General features: G+C 45.7%; 1 protein-coding gene across 1 annotated transcript in view; it reads left to right on the plus strand.

The window, feature by feature from the left end:
- The window catches only part of MCC (MCC regulator of WNT signaling pathway), a gene marked incomplete at its 5' end in the record, with an annotated part of 397,198 nt that overhangs the window by 321,258 nt on the left and 56,989 nt on the right, over window positions 1-18,951 (plus strand). The window contains 2 exons of the mRNA XM_080682125.1: window positions 12,238-12,401; window positions 14,387-14,593. Coding sequence (XP_080538251.1) covers window positions 12,238-12,401; window positions 14,387-14,593 — 371 coding nt within the window. The remainder of the gene's footprint in view (window positions 1-12,237; window positions 12,402-14,386; window positions 14,594-18,951) is intronic.

The raw sequence follows: 18,951 nt of genomic DNA on the forward strand, positions 1-18,951 counted from the left end.
TTTAGGATTTTCAGGATAGCTTCATTTGAATGAGATCTGGAAGATAATTAGGAATTAAGCAGATAAAAGAGAAGATGGCATTCAGGGGGCAGGGACAGATGCATTCTAGGAGGTGAAAAAAGGATTTTCATGTATGAAGGGCACAGAGGTGTGAGATGGAGGCTGGAGAGGCTGGCAGGAGCCAGATCATGCAAGATCTTGTGGACTGTGTTAGAGTTTGATCTTTATTCAAAGATCCACAAAAACCAATGGAAAGATTTTAACCGTGGGAGGGAGGGAGGGAGGGAGGGGAAAAGAAGACCAGATTTGCATTTTGAATGTGTCATTCTGAACTGAGGAGAATCAATGGATCAAGAGTGAATTGGGGAGGCCAACTAGGAAGCCATTGAAAAAGTGTAAGTGGGCAAAATTGTTGCTGGGATTTCGGGTGGTGGCATGTGAGATGTAGAAAAGCAGGCGGGTATAGAAAAGGTATAAAATGGCACGATCTGGCTGAAGGATTGGGAATGGAGGGTTAAGGAGGTATTAGGTGGCGATGCCCCATGCATACATGTCTGGATTATACAGTGGATGAACGGTGGGGCCAGTAACCAATACAGGAGCATAGAAGAAAGGACCAGGTGGTTTTGCTTTCAATTTTGTCTTGTTTTGTTTGAGGGCAGGGTAGGGTGGTTGGAGATCATGTGTTTTGTTTGGACATAAATTTAAGGCGTCTAGAGATAATCTGGGTGGAGATGTTTGTGAAGGCAGTAGGCAGTAGATATACGTAAGAAGCCAGGAGAGGTGTAGGGTGAAGAAAAGCAGCTAGGAGACATCAGGCTATTTACAGACAGTCACTGAGGCAATGAAAATCTATGCGAGGAGTGAAGAGTACAGAGCACCTGCAGACTAAGCCTTGGGGGCCACTGGCTGATAAGGGCGCTCAGCAGAAGCTCGTTGGCAGGGATGGGCTCTCATCATTTTGGTCTGGGCTTAATTGCACCTCCTTCAAAAGCATCTCATGAGCAAGTCCCTGTGCTGACTCTGTCACTGCCCCATCTATATCACATTGCAATGTTAAATAATGTATTTGTATTTCTTTGCTTGACTGACTCTCCCACTAATCTCCACTGGGCAGAAGGATGTTTGTGAGTATCTCCAGAGCCCCACCACAGGGCCTGGCACTTCGTATGTGTTCAGAGATACTTCTTTAAGTGAACGACGGAAGCAGTCAACCAAGTATCAAGCAGTCAATCAGGCAAAGCTATGAAGGAAATGAGGAGCGTGGTGTCCGGAAGCCGGTGGGACAGAGAAGGCTCCAATAAGGAAGAAGGGGTCAGCAGGCTGGGTTGCTGCTAATGCCAAATGAGACCGATTGAGCTGCATCAGAGTCACTGAGAGCTGATACCAATTGAGCCAGGCAGAAATGGGTTGAGGAGCGGGGACACCTCTCCAGACCTGGGGTCTTGGCTTCAGGACTAAACTGTCTCCCTCAAACCTAAACCCAGACCCTGGCCCCACCCATGGGCCCAAGTCCTCCATGCTAAGTTATACCAGCTCATACTCTCTAATCCTAGTGGCCCCCCACTCTGGACTCTGTCTTCCAGCCTTAGGCAGACAGACAAGTGCAAGCAGCCAAAAAGTTCCCAATTACTATGGAAGTTCCTACATTCCGTAATTTTATTCTATGAAATTAAATAAATGGCCCATTCCAACAAAGTTTCTTAATCAAATAAGGTTGGGAAATGGAGGAATGAAGCCACTTACATGGGCTGGGCATCTGTACGATGGGACTCCTCAGGGTCCTGACATGAGAAAGCATCTGTCCCTCCTTCACCTCATTAAAAAAAATATATGTTCATTAACGGCTGGTTCCTTCCTGGGAGAAGGAACCCTGTCTGCCCAGTGCCTGTATATGTTCTCTGTCCACAATAGAGGGCATTTATTCATTCAGGAAATCACAGGGAACTGCTGAGGGCTGGGGATATAAGACAGACTGTGCCATCAGGTGGCTGTACTCCCATGCTCCAATTCTTCACACCCAGAGTGACATCCTGACTTCTTACCATGACCTACAGGCCCCCAGAACCTGGTTCTTTAATGAGGGGAAGGAGGGACAGATGCTCTCTCATGTCAGGACCCTGAGAAGTCCCATCGTAACGACACCCAGCCCGTGTAAGTGGCTTTATTCTCCATTTCTCAACCTTATTTGATTAAGAAACTTTGTTGGAATGGGTCACTTATTCAATTTCAAGCCTCATCCTCCCCAGTATCCCTATTTTTCTTTTAGCCTCTGACTTCACTAGCCTCCTCACTGACCCTCAAACCTGACCAGCCTCCCTCGCTTGGTGCTGCCTGATGATGTCACGTGTCTGCATTGATTTCGTTCCATATCACCAGCCTTTATCAGTCTCTCCTGCTAGACTGCAGGCTCCCTGTGGGCAGCTGTTCTGCTTACCAATGTAACAGTGCCCGCACATAGCAGGCAACCACGGATTTGAGTAACAGTGAATGCCATCTTGGAGCTCATGATTCTTTGGGGATGTAGACAGGAAAAGTGGGGTAAGAACCACAACAGAGGGTGAACAGGCCCTTAGTGACTCCCTGGGATGGGAGCATTGGAGAACGAGTCGCATTTAATGTACATTCAAACTGAGTGAAGTGGGGGCAATGCAAGCAAAGAGCAGGAGGCAGAGGAGTGGGCTGTGGGCACAGGGCCCACACCTGCCAGGTCCCCAAGGAGGGAAGGCCCTGGGACAGCAGGGAGGCTCATTAAGGCTGCAGCAGAGCGCAATGCCTGCGTGTTCATCGGAGCTGGACGCTTGCCTCCTCTACTCCTCTGCCATTTTCCAATTAAATTGCTTCAGTCGGGGAAAAAAGCTTCCATATATAAACACCATTATAGGAAATCATTAAAAAGCAGCCATTTCATTATGGTTGCTATATCTGCAAACATGCATTAGCAACCCGGAGGTTTCCTTGAGCTGGATTTTATATGCAGTTTGCCTTGATATCTGTGCTGATCTCCATTTAAGAGTAAGTCAAACCTATTCCCTTCACTGAAAAAGCATTTTTCTTTTGTTTTTAAACCACACCCATCAGAGTTAAGGCTGCCCCATTCAGTAAGCTGGCTCCTAGGCACTGCCCTCAGGGCCTGGGGGGCGAGGGGCGGGGAGTAAGCCAGCAATTTAGAAAGTGTTTGACTTCCCTGAGCAGTCATGTAAAGGACAAAGGTCCCAGTAAGGCCACAGTGCATCTTAGAATATATTGCATTACCTCTACTCAAACCTGGGTGCACAGTTATTTGGAAAATAAAGGTAATTAAATGGACAAAAACAAAGGTAGGAACTGCTGGGATTTTTATTTTTTTTATTTTTTTTTTGTTTGTTTTAAATATATTCTATTGATTTTTTAGAGAGAGGAAGGGAGAGGGATAGAGAGTTAGAAACATCAATGAGAGAGAAACATCGATCAGCTGCCTCCTGCACACCTCCTACTGGGGATGTGCATGCAACCAAGGTACATGCCCTTGACTGGAATCGAACCTGGGACCTTTCAGTCCACAGGCCGACGCTCTATCCACTGAGCCAAACCGGTTAGGGCGGGATTTTTATTTTCTTAATTTGACCAAGAGTTCTCATTAAAAAAGAGGTTGGATATAACAGCTAACGTGTTTTGCTCACTCATGTTGTGCCAAGCATTTACGTGCATCCTCAGACTTGAAGGAGGCCTTGTAACGCTCCTGATTTATAAAGTTGGGATAACAGAGTGCAGAGGGGAAAGCCACTTATCCAAGGCCGTACAGCTAAGCCGTTGTTTCTGCAGTGTTTTTGCAGATGGCTTTGCTTTGACACGCCTCTGCTTAAACAGCGAACCGTGCCCATGGCTGGTGTGCTGCGCTTGCTGCAGCCCTTTGAGGTCTAGTGCGGAGGGGGGTTTAGGGAGCAGCTGTGTGATCACAGCACCTGGCTAATATCAGGCTGTTTGTTGTTAATCGAGGTTTTGCAGATCTCCATCGTAGAAACAACACTCTTACACCAAATGATTCTGGGTGTCGCAATAGAGCAGAGCACAGATGTGCACATATGGCTCATTGCGTCATGCGTGTTAGCACGTGTGCGGTGTCCTCTCTAGCAGGCTGTTTTCCCAACTCTGTCAATGGGACAGCAGAGCTGGTCAGGAGCAGTTGTTTGTAAAACTAACAAAATCCCTGATCCGGGGGTCTTTGCGCACAGCCTGTGGTGGGTTCTGCTCCAATATTTTGAGATCTCTGCTGGATTTAGGTGAGAAATTACTTTTCTGGAATCTAGCAATGCTGAGCTCTTTATACCCGTAGGGATGAAAGGAAGCTTGCTTGCTGGTGTGATCGTTCAGATAGAGATTTCCTCCTCATGAGTAGTTTTTGGAGGACAACCAAGGAAGAATTTACACATGAAACCTGGTTCTCTGGCACGGCTCTGACTATGAAATATGTTTAACGTTAAAGCCAGATTTTTCCTGGCTTTCATGGCGATGAGGCTTAATGGCTTCAGGAAAAATGTTCCAAAGTGTCAAGCAGCCACTCCCAGTGGGGAGAAGGGAAAGACGGCCCTGCCTTCTCCACAACATGCTTTCTGCAGACTTGGAGAGAGCATTTACAAAGGCAAGGCCGCCTGTCTGGAGAAAACGCGATCTTCGTTAGAACGAGGTGGCGAGGGGGCCGGTCACCCCCCAGCAACGAATTTTTAAATGAGAATCAGATTGTTTGTAACCTGATTCTGGAACTTGGAGGAGCCAGTACACAGGTTGCAAAGGTGAGACGGACTGACAGTCACACCCCGGTTCGTTGAAGTAACAGGCCGGGCCCTCTGTTGCCTGTTTTCTCTTCTTACTTTGACGAGGCATCTTACTTTCTCCCGGGGGGTCCGCAGGGTTGGTCACCCCTGAGACCAAACCCAGGAGAGTCCTAGCAATTTCGAACACGGGCTCACTGGAGGCTCTCTGCGTGCTTCCCCCCAGGGATCTGAGCCTGGTCCAGTAAGGCTGCCTGCGCGTGGTCACGGGGCCGAGCCACTGAGGAGGCCGCCTAAGATCATTCCAGAGCTTCCCGTGGAGCGTAACCAAACTCGAGAGGAGGGAAGGTCATTGTTCCACTGCACCTTGTGTTTCTGTGGAATATCTCCCTCCAATTCGACTATTTAATAATTGTCAGTCCCCAAAAGAGACCTGGGGTGTAAGAGACATGGAAAGGCCTTTGTTCAAAATGAGCTCTGATAATTGGCATTCACGACCTCCTTTTCTAAGATACGACAAACAGTCTTTATTTTCTAAACAGACCGTGTCTTCTCAGGTTGGATTACTTTCTGGTTGTTTGAAACTCGACGTACGTTTGCTAAAAAAGGAGTGTTGGCTTCTGAGATGAGCCTCTGAAAGCCGGGTCTTTCTGCAGTGAGATCAGGCCTGGGGCCTCACTCGTGTCCCTGCATCCCAACCATCGAGGTGAGCGTGGTGTCAGTGAGGAAAGATGTTACCGGCGCCTTTGGTGCCAAAAGCACACTCCTCCTCCTCCTGCTGGCCTTCTGGGCTAGGTGCTGTTTGCTCTCCGGGGCTGGAGGGAGGCTGCCTGGAAAGGGGCTTGGAGTTGAGATGGGAGATGCAGACCCTGAGAGGCGCATTTGGCCCAGAGGTTAGAGAGCTTCAGGAGAATGGTCAGCAGTAGAGGCCAAGACCTGGAGGGGGCGCCGTCAGAGGGCCTTGGAGGCGCAGTGAGGGGGCTGCGGTTCCCCCTCTAAATGTGCCTCTGTTTCCTTAGGATAGCTTCTCAGAGGCACAGGTACGGAATGGTCTTTCAGGCTCTCCATAGGTTGCCAAATTGCACCCTTCCGTGCCTACAAAGGTTTCCTCACATCCTTAAGGCTGTGCCAGTTCGGGCAATTAGGAGGCAAATAAGTAAAATGATTATGTGTGAACTTGAACTTTTCTACATATGTGTCGTTGGAGCCTTGCTCTGTGGAAGCCACTGCCAGGACTTTTACATGGCTGAGGCCAGGGTGGGTGGGAGGGGCTGGGAATTCTGTGGGGCGCTGGGGCAGCTTAGAGCCAGGAGTCCTGAAGACGTAGCCGGCCACGGGGGTTCTTTTGGCTGAAGGACAGTTTTCCGACCATTGATGCTAGGTTATCTTTCTTACGCCTTCACCATATTTAAGACCAAGTTTAGTGTTGTAGAGAGACAAACTGTCAAAACTGCACAGTGACAACAGCAAAAATGAAAACAAATCTCAGACCCCTACGATCTGGCTGAAATAGAAGTCTTGAAAATGCAACCTCGTTTTCTCTGGGAAAGGAACAGAATATATTCTTCTTCCTGGTGAGGCGGGGGCCTGGCGGGGTGGCGGCTCACTCTTCTCGGCACCATCACCCTGGCCCGAGCACAGGCTCGGGGATATTTGGGTGTGGCCTGACGCTTTCAGGAGACATTCCTGTTCCCATAGCTGCACTGAGGAGTTGATCGTCAGAGTGGTCCCTGAGTTAAACTAGACTTGAGCATATTCTTGCCTTGAATGTTGAGGTATTTGTTTTCTCCTCAACTTTTTATTTTTGAAAAACTTCAACCTTACATAAAAGATCAACGAACTCCCCAAATCCTTTGCCTAGATTCACCAATTGTTAACATTTTGCCACATTTGATTGTGCACAACACTCATTCTTTTTCCGAGCCATTTGAAAGTAAGTTGCACAATTCACAAATGGAAATGTATAATGTTTTCCCAGCAACAGGATAATATGTGCCAATATTCATAATCTTTTGACCCATTTATTTCATGTCTAGGAATGTAAGGGAAATATGTCTATGATATGCCAAAAAAATGATGGTGCTTCCAAAGAATGAAATTTTAGTAGTCATAAAATTAATAATTTAAGAAATATTTGTGAAAAAAACACAATAAAATATTATGTAGAGCATGATCTATGTAATTATGGAAAAAGATATAGAAAATAAAATTCTAAGAGCTTAAAATGAGGTTGGAGGATTATTGATCGTTTTTAGTTGCTTCTTTTGAACTTTTCTGTTTAGAATTTTATTTAGAATGAACATTCATTTTCTGTAATAAGTAAAAGCCCTTTAATAAAGTTCTTAGAAAAATTTCTTCCCCCTTTATCTCTCTCTCTCCCCATATTCAGCTCCATTCCTCACCTCTCCTAGAGCTGAGGGCCTGACTGGACTCTCACTCAGTACTATCCCCCTTCCCTGACCCCTGTCCCATTCCTGTTTAGAATCCCTACCCACTTATGCCTTCCTCTCTTTTTTCTTCCAGTTTTATTGAGATATAATTGACATACAATGCTTAAGTTTAAGGTGTACAGCATAATTATAAAACGATTACCACAATGAATTTAGTTAACATCCCTCACCTAAAAAAACACACACAGTAAGGTGCAGGAGGGTCATATGTCAGTTTGTTCACTATTGGTGATGTTGCGGTGTTTTTGTTTGTTTGTTTGTTTTTAAATATATTTTATTGATTTTTCACAGAGAGGAAGGGGGAAGGACGGAGAGTTAGAAACGTCTATGAGAGAGAAACATCAATCAGCTGCCTCCTGCACACCTCCTACTGGGGATGTGCCCACAACCAAGGTACATGCCCTTGACGGGAATCGAACCTGGGACCCTTGAGTCCGCAGGCCGATGCTCTATCCACTGCGCCAAACCGGCCAGGGCTGTTGAGGTGTTTTTAAACTATACTGACATTGTTCTTACTCTCTTGTCTTCAGTAGGCACAGATACTTGCACATCACACAGGGTAACCTCAGTGGATATCCTTCCCCCTTTCCTCTCAGACCTTCCCGTCGTCTTCTGTTCAGACCTGGAAGTCAGCTATTCTATCATTTCCTGTGTCGTTTTGCTTTTTTCTCGCTGGGGTTAGGGAGGGCCTGGCTGCACGCAGAGGAAAGGAAAGCACCAGTCTCCCTGGTTATAGCCTTAGAGCCACAACAGGCTCGGAGCTGTTACATCCCTAGGATATCAGACCTGCTTCCTAGCAGAACGTCTGTGTTGAAGCTGAAAGAATCTGCAGCTCTCTCCTCCACTTGACTTGCTCTGTAAGGCATGCTGTGTGCCCAGTCAGAACACAGGTGGGGACGCGTGTCGGCCCTCAGAAGGCAGTGGGGGTCACGGTTACGGCTTGATCTGCTGCTCTCCACACAGGTCAGGCGTGAGGACCGTTCACAGCAGGCCTCCAGCCACGTGCCTTTCCCAGACTGGCTAAGTGCACTGTGCCTAGTACCTCTAACTTCCGGGGAAGGGCCTCCGCCTCGAGGAGCCACCTTAATTGAAAGCTTTTTAGCCGGGTGTGGTATGCCACATGACATGTTTTAGATTCCATGATACTTGGTCATGAGCAAGCTAACAAAAACTTGATACTTTTAAAAGTTGACTTACAGAAAGTCTTTTATTTCTTTTACATGTTCAGCTCATGTGGCCTTTACTGAGTGCCACTCCATGCCCAGCGCTGTGTGTCTCAGAACACGTGGACCCATGAAGGGTCACTGCTCCCCACAGCTGGGCTTGGTAGGGTCAACATGTCAGTTAATAAGTAATTACAGGGAATGCGATGCCGCAGTGAAAGAGGTGAGTGTGAGACTATAGGTAATCAGGGAAGGCTTCTTGGAAGAGGAGGCTTCACGGCACATCTTTAAAAGAGTCATTATGTAGAGGAGAACGAGGGACTTCCTGACGAGGCAGGTACATGGCCACAAGCTGTGAAGTGAATGCCGAGCCCAGGAGTCCGTACGTTTTGGAGCTGCTACCGCATTTTGGAGCAGATTTATTCTTGTGAAGTCTGCACAGAATTAGGTGGAGCAGGGGAAGGTTCCTAACACGTAGCCCGTTTAGCTGTATTTTTATTTGGGTTAGGGATTTCATAGGGGGTTCAAAGAGCAAACAAACCAGACAGCCTTTAAAAATTATTCAAAATGAACCAACTGCCCTAGCTGGTTTGGCTCAGTGGATAGAGCAGTGGTCAGCAAACTCACTAGTCAACAGAGCCAAATATCAACAGTACAACAACTGCAATTTCTTTTGAGAGCCAAATTTTTTAAACTTAAACTTCTTCTAACGCCACTTCTTCAAAATAGACTCGCCCAGGCCGTGGTATTTTGTGGAAGAGCCACACTCAAGGGGCCAAAGAGCTGCATGTGGCTCGTGAGTTTGCCGACCACTGGGATAGTGTTGGCCTGCAGACTGATGGGTCCCAGGTTCAATTCCGGCCCAGGGCACATGCCCAGGTTGTGGGCTCGATCCCCAGTAGGGGGCGTGCAGGAGGCAGCCAATCAGTGATTCTCTCTCAACATTGATGTTTCTATCTCTTTCTCTCCCACTCCCTTCCTCTCTGAAATCAATAAAAATAAATTAAAAGTCTTTAAAGAAAAAAAAATGAACCAACTCTAGTATAGTTTATTGTGTGCAACTCCAGGCTAGGCTTAGTTGATCCTGAGGGGAAAAGAAGGAAACCAGCCCACCAGTATGTGTTTAAGTGAGCAAGAAAGCTGGTTGGGCTTAATTTCATAGCCAAGTACATTTCCAAAGTACTGGGGTCTTCCCTCAAACGGCAACAGGAAAGCCTAAGGGTTCTCCAGAAGGATGTAACCTGAGCTGTCTTTTCTGTAGCTGCTGCAGAAGTCTAGCTGGGAAAGTTACCTTCAAAAAGGACAGCAGGGGCAGGCCTGGGAGGTGGGCAGTGGGCAGGCCTGGGAGGTGGCAGAGCCGTGGGCGCTGTGGCAATGCCGGGTCCAACGGGCCGGCGGCTGGCCATGCTGCAGATGGTTGTGTGCCGAGCGGGGCCCAATGTGGCCAGACCTTCTCATTTTACAAGAACAGTCATACTAACTTCTAATGGTTTTTAAATGTTGGCAATTAATTTAAAAATTGTTTAAAAAACAAAAAAGGCTGTGCCAGCTATCAAACCCTGCCCTCCACACAAAACATCTTTGCTGCAGGTGGCTCATTTGCATCCTTTGGTCAAAGGGAGATGTCCATCCCATTTATTCTTCTGTGCGCTCCCTTTCATCTTTGCAGCCAATTAGACAACTGGAAGGCAGAATGCCAAGACTGTCAGCTTAGTCCTTCCCAGGACTCCCTTTGCATTGTGCTTTAATGGTCGACAGCTTAATTTTAATTGAAGGCTTGTATAAGAAGAAAGCCTTTGAAATCTGCATATGTGTGAAACTGGCTGAGGAGACTGGCAATCACATCGCTTCATGCCACACATGAAGTCCATGTACCTGAATTCTTGTAGCATCTATTGCTGAAAACATAGTCTCCCTTGTGACACTGGAATGCTTCCTCCTTCCTGACAGGTGATCATTCACTGTTGCTCTGGCTGCCAGAACGCCCGTGTGATGGTGAAGTAGAATGGTCAGACCAACAGCTGTTCACTTTTGTTGGCTTCCTCAGCCTTTCCCTGGCCCTAATCACTGTGTTTCCCCTTTTGTCCATTCTACGCAACCTCACATTCTTCTGTGGGAAGCTATTAAGGACCTCCGTTGGGAGAATGTGTATCCGATACAGGGGCCCTCCTCTTTGTCTCGTGGACATGGAGCCGAGCCGTTACCTTTCCTGCGTAAAGCACAGCACAGCCAGGGGGTCTGCTCAGTGTCCCATGGCAGGTGTGCAGTTCAGTGGCGATAAGTGCATTCACAGAATTGTGCACCCATCACTATTATCCGTTTCTAGAATTTTCTCATCCAAACAAACTCTGTATTCATTAAGCCACATTGCCTCACTCCCCCAGCCCCTGTAACCTCTATCCTACTTTCTGCCTCTGAATTTGCCTACCCTAAGAACCTCACGTAAGTGGGATCATACAGCATTTGTCCTTTTGTGACGGGCTTGTTTCACGTAAGCCAGTACCTTTAAGGTCCATCCATGTCATAGCGTGTCTGCATGACCTTCCTTTGGGAGGCTGAGTAATACCCCATGGCATGCATATGCCACATTTTATTTGTCCATCCATCAATGAACATTTGGGTTCTGTCCACCTTTTGGCTATTGTGAAGACTGCTGCTATAAACAAGGGTGTACACATATCTTTTTCATTTCTCCTTCCCATTCTTTTGGGTATATACTCAGAAATGGGATTGCTACATAATATGGGAGTTCTATTTTTAATTTTTGAATAACTGCCATACTGCTTTTCACAGCAGTTGCACCATTTTATATTCCCACCAGCAGGGCACAGGGTTCTAGCTTCTCCACAGCCCTGCCAACACTTGTTGTTTTCTGCTGTTGTTTGTATATAGTGTCCACCCTGATGAGTGAGGTGATAACTCATTACGATTTTGATTTATACGTGAGACACCTTTTGTTCACCCTAGAACCCACTTAGTCCCTTGTCTCAGCCTCTATTGCTCTTCTGATTCCGTAACATACACCTCTTACTTTTTGTAGAGACTCCAACTGCCTCAGCCTTTCGTGTTGACATTCCAGTCTCTGGTAGGGGGCCAGACTGTGCAGGGCTGTAGGCCACGGAAGGAACTGAGCATTGATTCTAAGTCTGTGTTTAGAAGAATACGCCACAGACTCTGAACGAGCATCCCACCCTGTGTTGAGCAGCGCTGGTGCTAGGGGTGACTGGTGGTGAGTGATTGGTGCTATGTGACCACACTCAGTCAGGGGACCCAGAACACTCGCTCCTGCAGCTTATCCACTTTGTCCTCCTGTGGGGCTCCAAACAGGCAGCGGTGACCAGGCAGCCACGTGTCCTAATTATAAGCTTCTTGCGGGCAAGGACTGGGTCTTACACAGTTTCCATATTTTAAAACACCTAGTGTCTCTGCTCACTCTGGGGGGTTTTGTTTTGTTTGTTCAGTAATGTTATATCCTTTTTTGCTGCCACTCTTTCTGGAGCCAGTGTTGGTCTGAATGGTGAGCAAGAAGGTAGGCCAGACGGCTTATGAGGCCCCACCAGCCCCTCTGACACTTCTTTGTTCTTATTAAAGAACCTCAAGTGGGGGCTGCCCTCAGGTGGAAGACGAGAGGATCAGCTTGGCATGGCTAAGTAGAAAAGGACCGCGCCTGCAACCCCTTAGTAAAGGTTTTACATTGTCTCCAAGCCTCAGGATGCCAGCAGGCTGGGATTCGGCTGCCCAGAGTTAAACTTTGAAATTTCAAGCTCTACTGCCGTTTCATTTTACTAGAGTGGGTTTTTCAATGTGAACGAAATGAAGAGCATCCGCTGCCCACCTGCCTGCTCCACTCATTCTGCCCACGTTCACTCTCAGATAACTGCAGTGACCTGAACTCGGAGCTGCAGCGGGTGCTGACGGGGCTGGAGAACGTCGTCTGCTGCAGGAAGAAGAGCAGCTGCAGCCTGTCTGTGGCCGAGGTGGACAGGCACATCGAGCAGCTCACCACGGCCAGCGAGCACTGCGACTTGGCTATTAAGGTAAACCCTCCCCGCCCTCTGTGTGGCTCTTGGCGATCATAGTGGGGGAAATGATCAAATTCCTCTTTTTTGAAGTGTGGTTTTCTCAAATACCTGTTAGGAATGAGTGTTTCTGAGAAAGCCATACTCATAGATTGGGTCACCAGATAGAAACCGGAGCCCTATAAATTTTTGTTGGGCTGAATTACGTTAGAAAAAGTCATGATGTCCGCAGTCAGGATCACTGACTTCGCAGCAAAAATGACAATTTTCTTGGAAATTCTTAGATTGCCAGTATTGAACCACCTCATTTTAGTATGGTTCGTCATGTAGCCCAAAGATTAACTTGGAAGTTTTATTAACACTTTATGGCCTCTAGAATATTATTTCAGGAGTTATCAGTTCACATTGCTAACAAGGGGGAAGTTCCAGGCCTCAGTGAGTCATGCATCCTGAGCACATTGGTGCTCTGTCTCAGCCACGCCTTTCACATTCATTCATCTTACCTCCAAAGGAGAATGAAAAGAGAGGAATTTGCTGCATCTGCACAGACTCATCATGAACAATGGGAACGTCAAGGCTTGTTGATACTGGGCCTCTGGGGTCTTTATATTACTTCACCCTAGCTTGGTGACCTAGGCGTAGTGATTGATTCTGAAAAGTCAGAGAGAGGCCCATGGAAAGGGAAAATGTGATGTGTTACTTGAAAAAAAAAAAGTCTTAGCGCTCTAGGCCCAAATGTCTATCAACAGCAACCCTGGATCTTACAAAAGAGCTGTGGTATCTCAAGGTGAACCGTGACTCATATTTATAACACAGCTGGTTTTCCATCTTTATTCATCTCAATTATTAATGTATCAGTGATGTGGTTTGGAGAAGCATCCACTGTTGTGTCTTTGTCTGGAGTCTCAGGCCCTATATTTAATTTTAATGTCAACTTGGGTCCTAGCCCCAGCCTCAGCTTTGAGAGGGAAGGAGAAGCCAAGGACTTCTGCCAACCAGCACGGGGCAGAGCAGGCCTCAGATCTGAGAGGAAGGACAATGCACAACACAGGGGAAGTGGCAGCGCGATTGGGAACCCAATGTGAGCAGCCACGAGTGACCTCCCCTTTTGTTGTTGTTGTTTTGTTTTGTTTTCGAGACCCGTTTCTCATCACCTCTCTTCACTGCCTTCTACTCCGACCTAGGAATTCTCCCTCCTCTCTCATGTCACTTGGCTTCCGCTTCTTTTTCCAAACGACAAGAAATGTGAATGAAGGGTTTCTGAAAGCCACCAGAATGAGCTCTTCCTTTTTTCCCCCAGTTTTCTGCATGTTCCTTCTCCATTAATACTGTGTTTTAAATGGATTATTTAAAAACTCTCCAAGTGCTATTAAGATTCTGCTCTTCTTAGCTCACAGCTGTCTTATTCATTAATTAAATCCCTGCTGTCTTAGAAACCTCCACAATGAGCTTCCTCGTTTCTGTGTCACAGGTTTATTTTCGGCTTGGGCATCTTGGGACTGAACCTCATTCACACCCTCTCAGTTCTGCTGTGACACTAAAGCTGGGAACAGCAACGTGGCCTCTCGTTGCCAAGTTGGAACAGGGGAGGCCTGTAATTCAGGAAACTGCAAGTTAGATTTTGTGTGCAGTTGGCAACTTCACATTTGCATTGTCGGGATCACTAACTGGCTTGCTGTCTGCTGGTGTGTAGTCACCAGCCCTGGAACGCGGACGAAGGAGATAAACATTGTGGACAGTTAGCTCCAGGGAGGGACTGTGTTTTTCTTACTCCAGGGACTGCTGGGTAACACAGACTAGAACCCAAGCAAGCAACAGAGTCTGGTTTGAAAATAGGGAGATGATGATTTGGGGGTGTCACTGATCATGATGACACTTTACAGTGAGGAGGCTGTAGAACCCCCTCCTTTCTCTGTGGACACTCGCTCCATCCGGCCTGTTTTCTTCCCCTCCGCTTCCTCTCAGTCACTCACCTGGCTTGTTTTTGTGGCTGTATTTTCTAGACAGTCGAGGAGATCGAAGGGGTACTCGGCCGGGATCTGTATCCCAACCTGGCTGAGGAGCGGTCTCGCTGGGAGAAGGAGCTGGCTGGGCTGAGGGAAGAGAATGAGAGCCTGACCGCCATGCTGTGCAGCAAAGAGGAGGAGCTGAACAGGACCAAGGCCACCATGAACGCCATCCGGGAGGAGCGGGACCGGCTCCGGAGGAGGGTGAGCATGCCGGCCCACGGCCTGGGCCTCTTCCCGAGGGTTCGGGCCAGAGAAGCCAGCGTGCAGAGCCCAGGGCAGCCCCGGGAATTCTGGGGCATTTATAGCTTTTGGAATCTCTGTCCCTTTCTGGTTATGAAGTCAGTTTTTCTTTTCTTTCTTTTTTTTTTTTTTTTAAGAGATTCTTGAAATGAAAATAATTTAAAAGCGCTGAGGTGTGGCAAACAGATTTTTAAAAAACACTATTCTCGACAAAGTAGGGAGCCAGGATATTCATTGGCATTGGCTGGAATGGAGATTTCATTTTGATAGTAGACTATTGTTTTGCAAAATGTTCCCTGGTATCTGGAGGAGCTCTCTGAATTACTTCTTACCACTGCATTTGAAGCTACAATGATCTCAAAATAAAAGGTTTAATCAAAAATTTAAAAATAAATAAATAAATAAATAAATAACACTATTCTCCAGGATTGCAAATCTAAGTGGATGGTAAAATTATATCAGTGGCCCTAGCTGGTTTGGCTCAGTGGATAGAGCGTCGGTCTGTGGACTGGGGGGTCCCAGGTTTGATTCCGGTCAAGGGCATGTACCTTGGTTGCGGGCACATCCCCAGTAGGGGGTGTGCAGGAGGCAGCTGATTGATGTTTCTCTCTCATCCATGTTTCTAACTCTCTATCCCTCTCCCTTCCTCTCTGTGAAAAATCAATAAAATATGTTTTAAAAAAAATTATACCAGTGATTCTCAACCCATTCTCCCAGGTGTGCACGTCTTCCCCCAGCTCCATTAAAATGTTCTTCTTTTAAAATAAATTAATACTATTTTATAATTTGCAAAAATATATGGAATTTTCCCCCTTTGCAGTCTTTTCTAACATTCTTTAAATTTATAGCAGTTGCTCTCACTTATCAGTGAATCTAATGAGAAATGTCAACTCTTTTAGTGCAGACTTATTAAGGTTAAAATAATCATATGTATGTATAGCTGTGTCTATATGTGTGTTTTGTGTATGTGTATATATGTTAAGTATGTGTGTGTGTAATTCCTGGTATTCACCCCCATGTACCCATGGCTCTATGACCTGAAGCAGTTTGCAAATCACTCTGTGTAGGAAATATATCCATTACTAAAGACGCTGATGTTTTAGGATAGAAATGTTTGGCAGAATTGTTAAAAGCACTCCGTTTTCCAAAGATGGAGGTTGTTTTTTTCCTCAGGAACCCACAAATACTTCTTTGTTTGGCTGTGAATTTGATCTGTGAGTCGACTGGGGGTGAAGCAAGGAATTCTTCAATCAGAAGCAATTCCCTCTGAACTCCACTTTGAATTACAAGACCTCTTACTCTCTCAATCTTGGCGATAGTAGAAGTTTGCTTTCTAGTTTTGCTCTAACTGGAAATTTTGCACACAGATTGAGTTGAATTAGAGAGGGGGGAAAAGATATATAGTCATTGTTCTCTCCCCCTTACTTCTAAAGAACATCTTGGAAATACCTTGTTTTCCAAAAGGTCAGCATGTGTAACTCATTCTGTTTTTAATCCACATGTACGTTTGAGTGTGGAAGGAATTACTATTTTTCAACGTTATCAGCTCTTTTCTTCACTTGTGGCTAATGTTATAATTAAAAGGCCAGCATCCCTGCCGCTCAGATCTGAACATCATTTTGTCTGAACTCATGTGCATAATAAGCTTGTTTCCAGTACCCAGCTGTATCAGATGCCATTCTTCATCCTTGCATCAGCAGGTGTAAATCATCCCCGTCAGCAAAGCCTTTATCTGGGCCAGCTGATGACATTTCCTCCGTGCTAAGGCCCCCACCACCTGTAATTTCCTGGGCTGAGCTCCCTGATGATCATGACTAATGCCCTAATTAGGTGTGCTTGCTCTTAGCATGTGCATTCTGATGGTGCATGTTTTGGGAAGGAAATGTTGGTCCCGGGTGTAATTACATATTGTGGTTTAGAATAAATGTCCTCCTCTAACTTGAGTTACTAAAGCACAGGAGAGCCCTGGATTGTGACCAGCAAAAGATAAAAAGCTGGTCCCCTTCTTCAAGTATTTTCTCCAGCTCTGGAGGTTAGTATTAAGAACCGCATCATTTGGATGCTCTGTGCCAGGTCTGGAGCCTGGCCACCTCGGGTCACAGCCAGACCTACCATGAGTCTGTGACAAGTTACCTAAATTCTCTGTGCCGTGAAGTGGGGATAATGCTAATACCCAATGCAAGGAAATTAGTTAATACTCATAATGCACTTAACCTCGCTTCTGATCATATTTAAACGGTAATTTAAGTTTTGCAGTGACTATGTGGGGTGGTTTTTTTTTTGTATTTTTCTGTCTTTTAATATGGTTTTATATTAAATGTATATAATTTGTATTTCAATTACCTCCAAATAAAAATGTGTCGAGGAACTTGTACCTTTTCCTCAACTGGAAATGTCCTCAGGAATTTGTATACATACCCATGGAATGGATCTATTTCCCTTTATTTCAAGACAGCTGTGGGTCTCATAGAATTTGCTAGATGCCTTTGAATGCCAGTTTACCAGCCTTTAATGCTGGACGACTTCCACCCACCACCACTCATTATATTTCATTTCCCCGAGGAGGAGTCTGTTTCTTGTGGTTGGTTGTCTTCTGTTCTTCATCATGTGCAGCTCTGTGGAGTGACTGAGGTATGCTTTCATTGCCCTCCTTGTGATACCACATGGTACGTGCTGCCTTCATGGCACTCCCAACCCACAGTTATTCAAAGTTGCCTGGAAAGCAGTTGGGGTCACTTTTTTTTTTTCCACTACCCACATTGATTGTATAGAATTTGAACTGACCAGATCAATAGGATTGGTGCTTGCCCCCCGACTGTAATTAAACAAAGTGCTCTCAGTAGATTTTCTGAGCTTGTTCAAGATTTAATTAAATTACATCTTTAATGTTAGCTAACAGAACTACTTGGCAGAGCAGACAGCAGGCAATTTTTATTACTGGTCCCAGCTCATTATTAAATGAGATAATCATTTATATCTGCATGCTCTGTAATATACCCATTCATTTCCTCACACTTAAAGAAACAGATTTAATTTAGGTGAGGCAGAATTAATTACTCTAGAGAGGAAGCACTTTGCTCTTCATTCATTTGTTTATTCATTTCGTAAATGTGATTGGTTGTCTCCTCTGCCAGGCAGAGGGGTTACAGTGGTGAACAGGACACAGTCCCCGGCTTGAAGGGTTTTGGGGAGACAGGCAAGTAAACAGCTCGTTACGATGGTGTATGTCCAGTGGTCGGGAGGGTGTACACAGAGGGTGCCTGGAGCTTATTGGAAGGACCTGTGGTGGCAGGTCCGGCTTCTCCACACACACTATTTGCATTTTTTACCTAATCGTTTAGGTCACCTGCCATGTACCAAAATGATCAGTGCTTTCCCCAGACAGTTTGGTAAAGCAAACTGGATGTGACCACAGACTTATGTAACCCACCGAATTAGAGACTTGAATCAAAAGTGGGCCACACAAGTTCTTTCTGAGATTTTATACAAATTCTTCATAAAGTTCTGCAAGTTCGTGGCATAAGGTGGTGAGAGCAGAGTTTATTCCTTGCATCCTGTGCCCCACCTGGGTATTTTTAACATGTCTGGAAAGGAATTCCACCACCTCTCCTGGGCTGCCTTCACCCCTGGGGTCTGGCTTCTGCTTGGACTCTCTGGTCATCACCACAGTAAATTCAAGAGACTAGAGGACACACTGTTTCGAATCAAATAAAAGTTGCCCTAATCTGAAGTTTTCCTCTCTCAATTTTGTGCATTCTCCCTCAAAATGTCCTTAAAACCCTTAATGTTAGTTAATTAACTTGCCTCGGGAGGAGGTAGGGCAGTATTTCTATCAATGTTAAGAAGGTAACAAGTGTCCCTTTTCCAATCCAATCACTCTGGGTTCCTAAATGCAGTGTTAAATGTATGAAGGGATTTCATTTTCCTGTGTTTATAGGGCCCATATAATAAAATGATCATCCTGTTCAGCTAAAGTCTTTTAAAATATAAACGAGGACTCCAAAATCCAGGTGGTGTTTTTTGGGGGGCGGGGGGTGGAAGCATAGAGACATGGAATTTATTAATGATAGACACACTGTGTTTTGTATTTTACATTAAATTGTGTGACTTTTGTCAATTGAAAAACCTTTAAGCAAACTTTTATTTTGCTTAGAAATAATAGTAAGGTATAAAAAAAAGTAAAGAAAATTCACTTCTTAAGGATTCAGCATTTAATCAGTTGTATAATTGAAAAGCCAGGTTCTTAAATGGCTGCCATTTGGCTCCTTGGCCGGAAAAAGGACAGGTAATCTTTCAGAATGCTGCAGTACCATTTCCTT

The sequence above is a fragment of the Plecotus auritus genome (genome assembly GCF_963455305.1).
Source record: "Plecotus auritus genome assembly, chromosome: 7".
NCBI lineage: Eukaryota > Metazoa > Chordata > Mammalia > Chiroptera > Vespertilionidae > Plecotus > Plecotus auritus.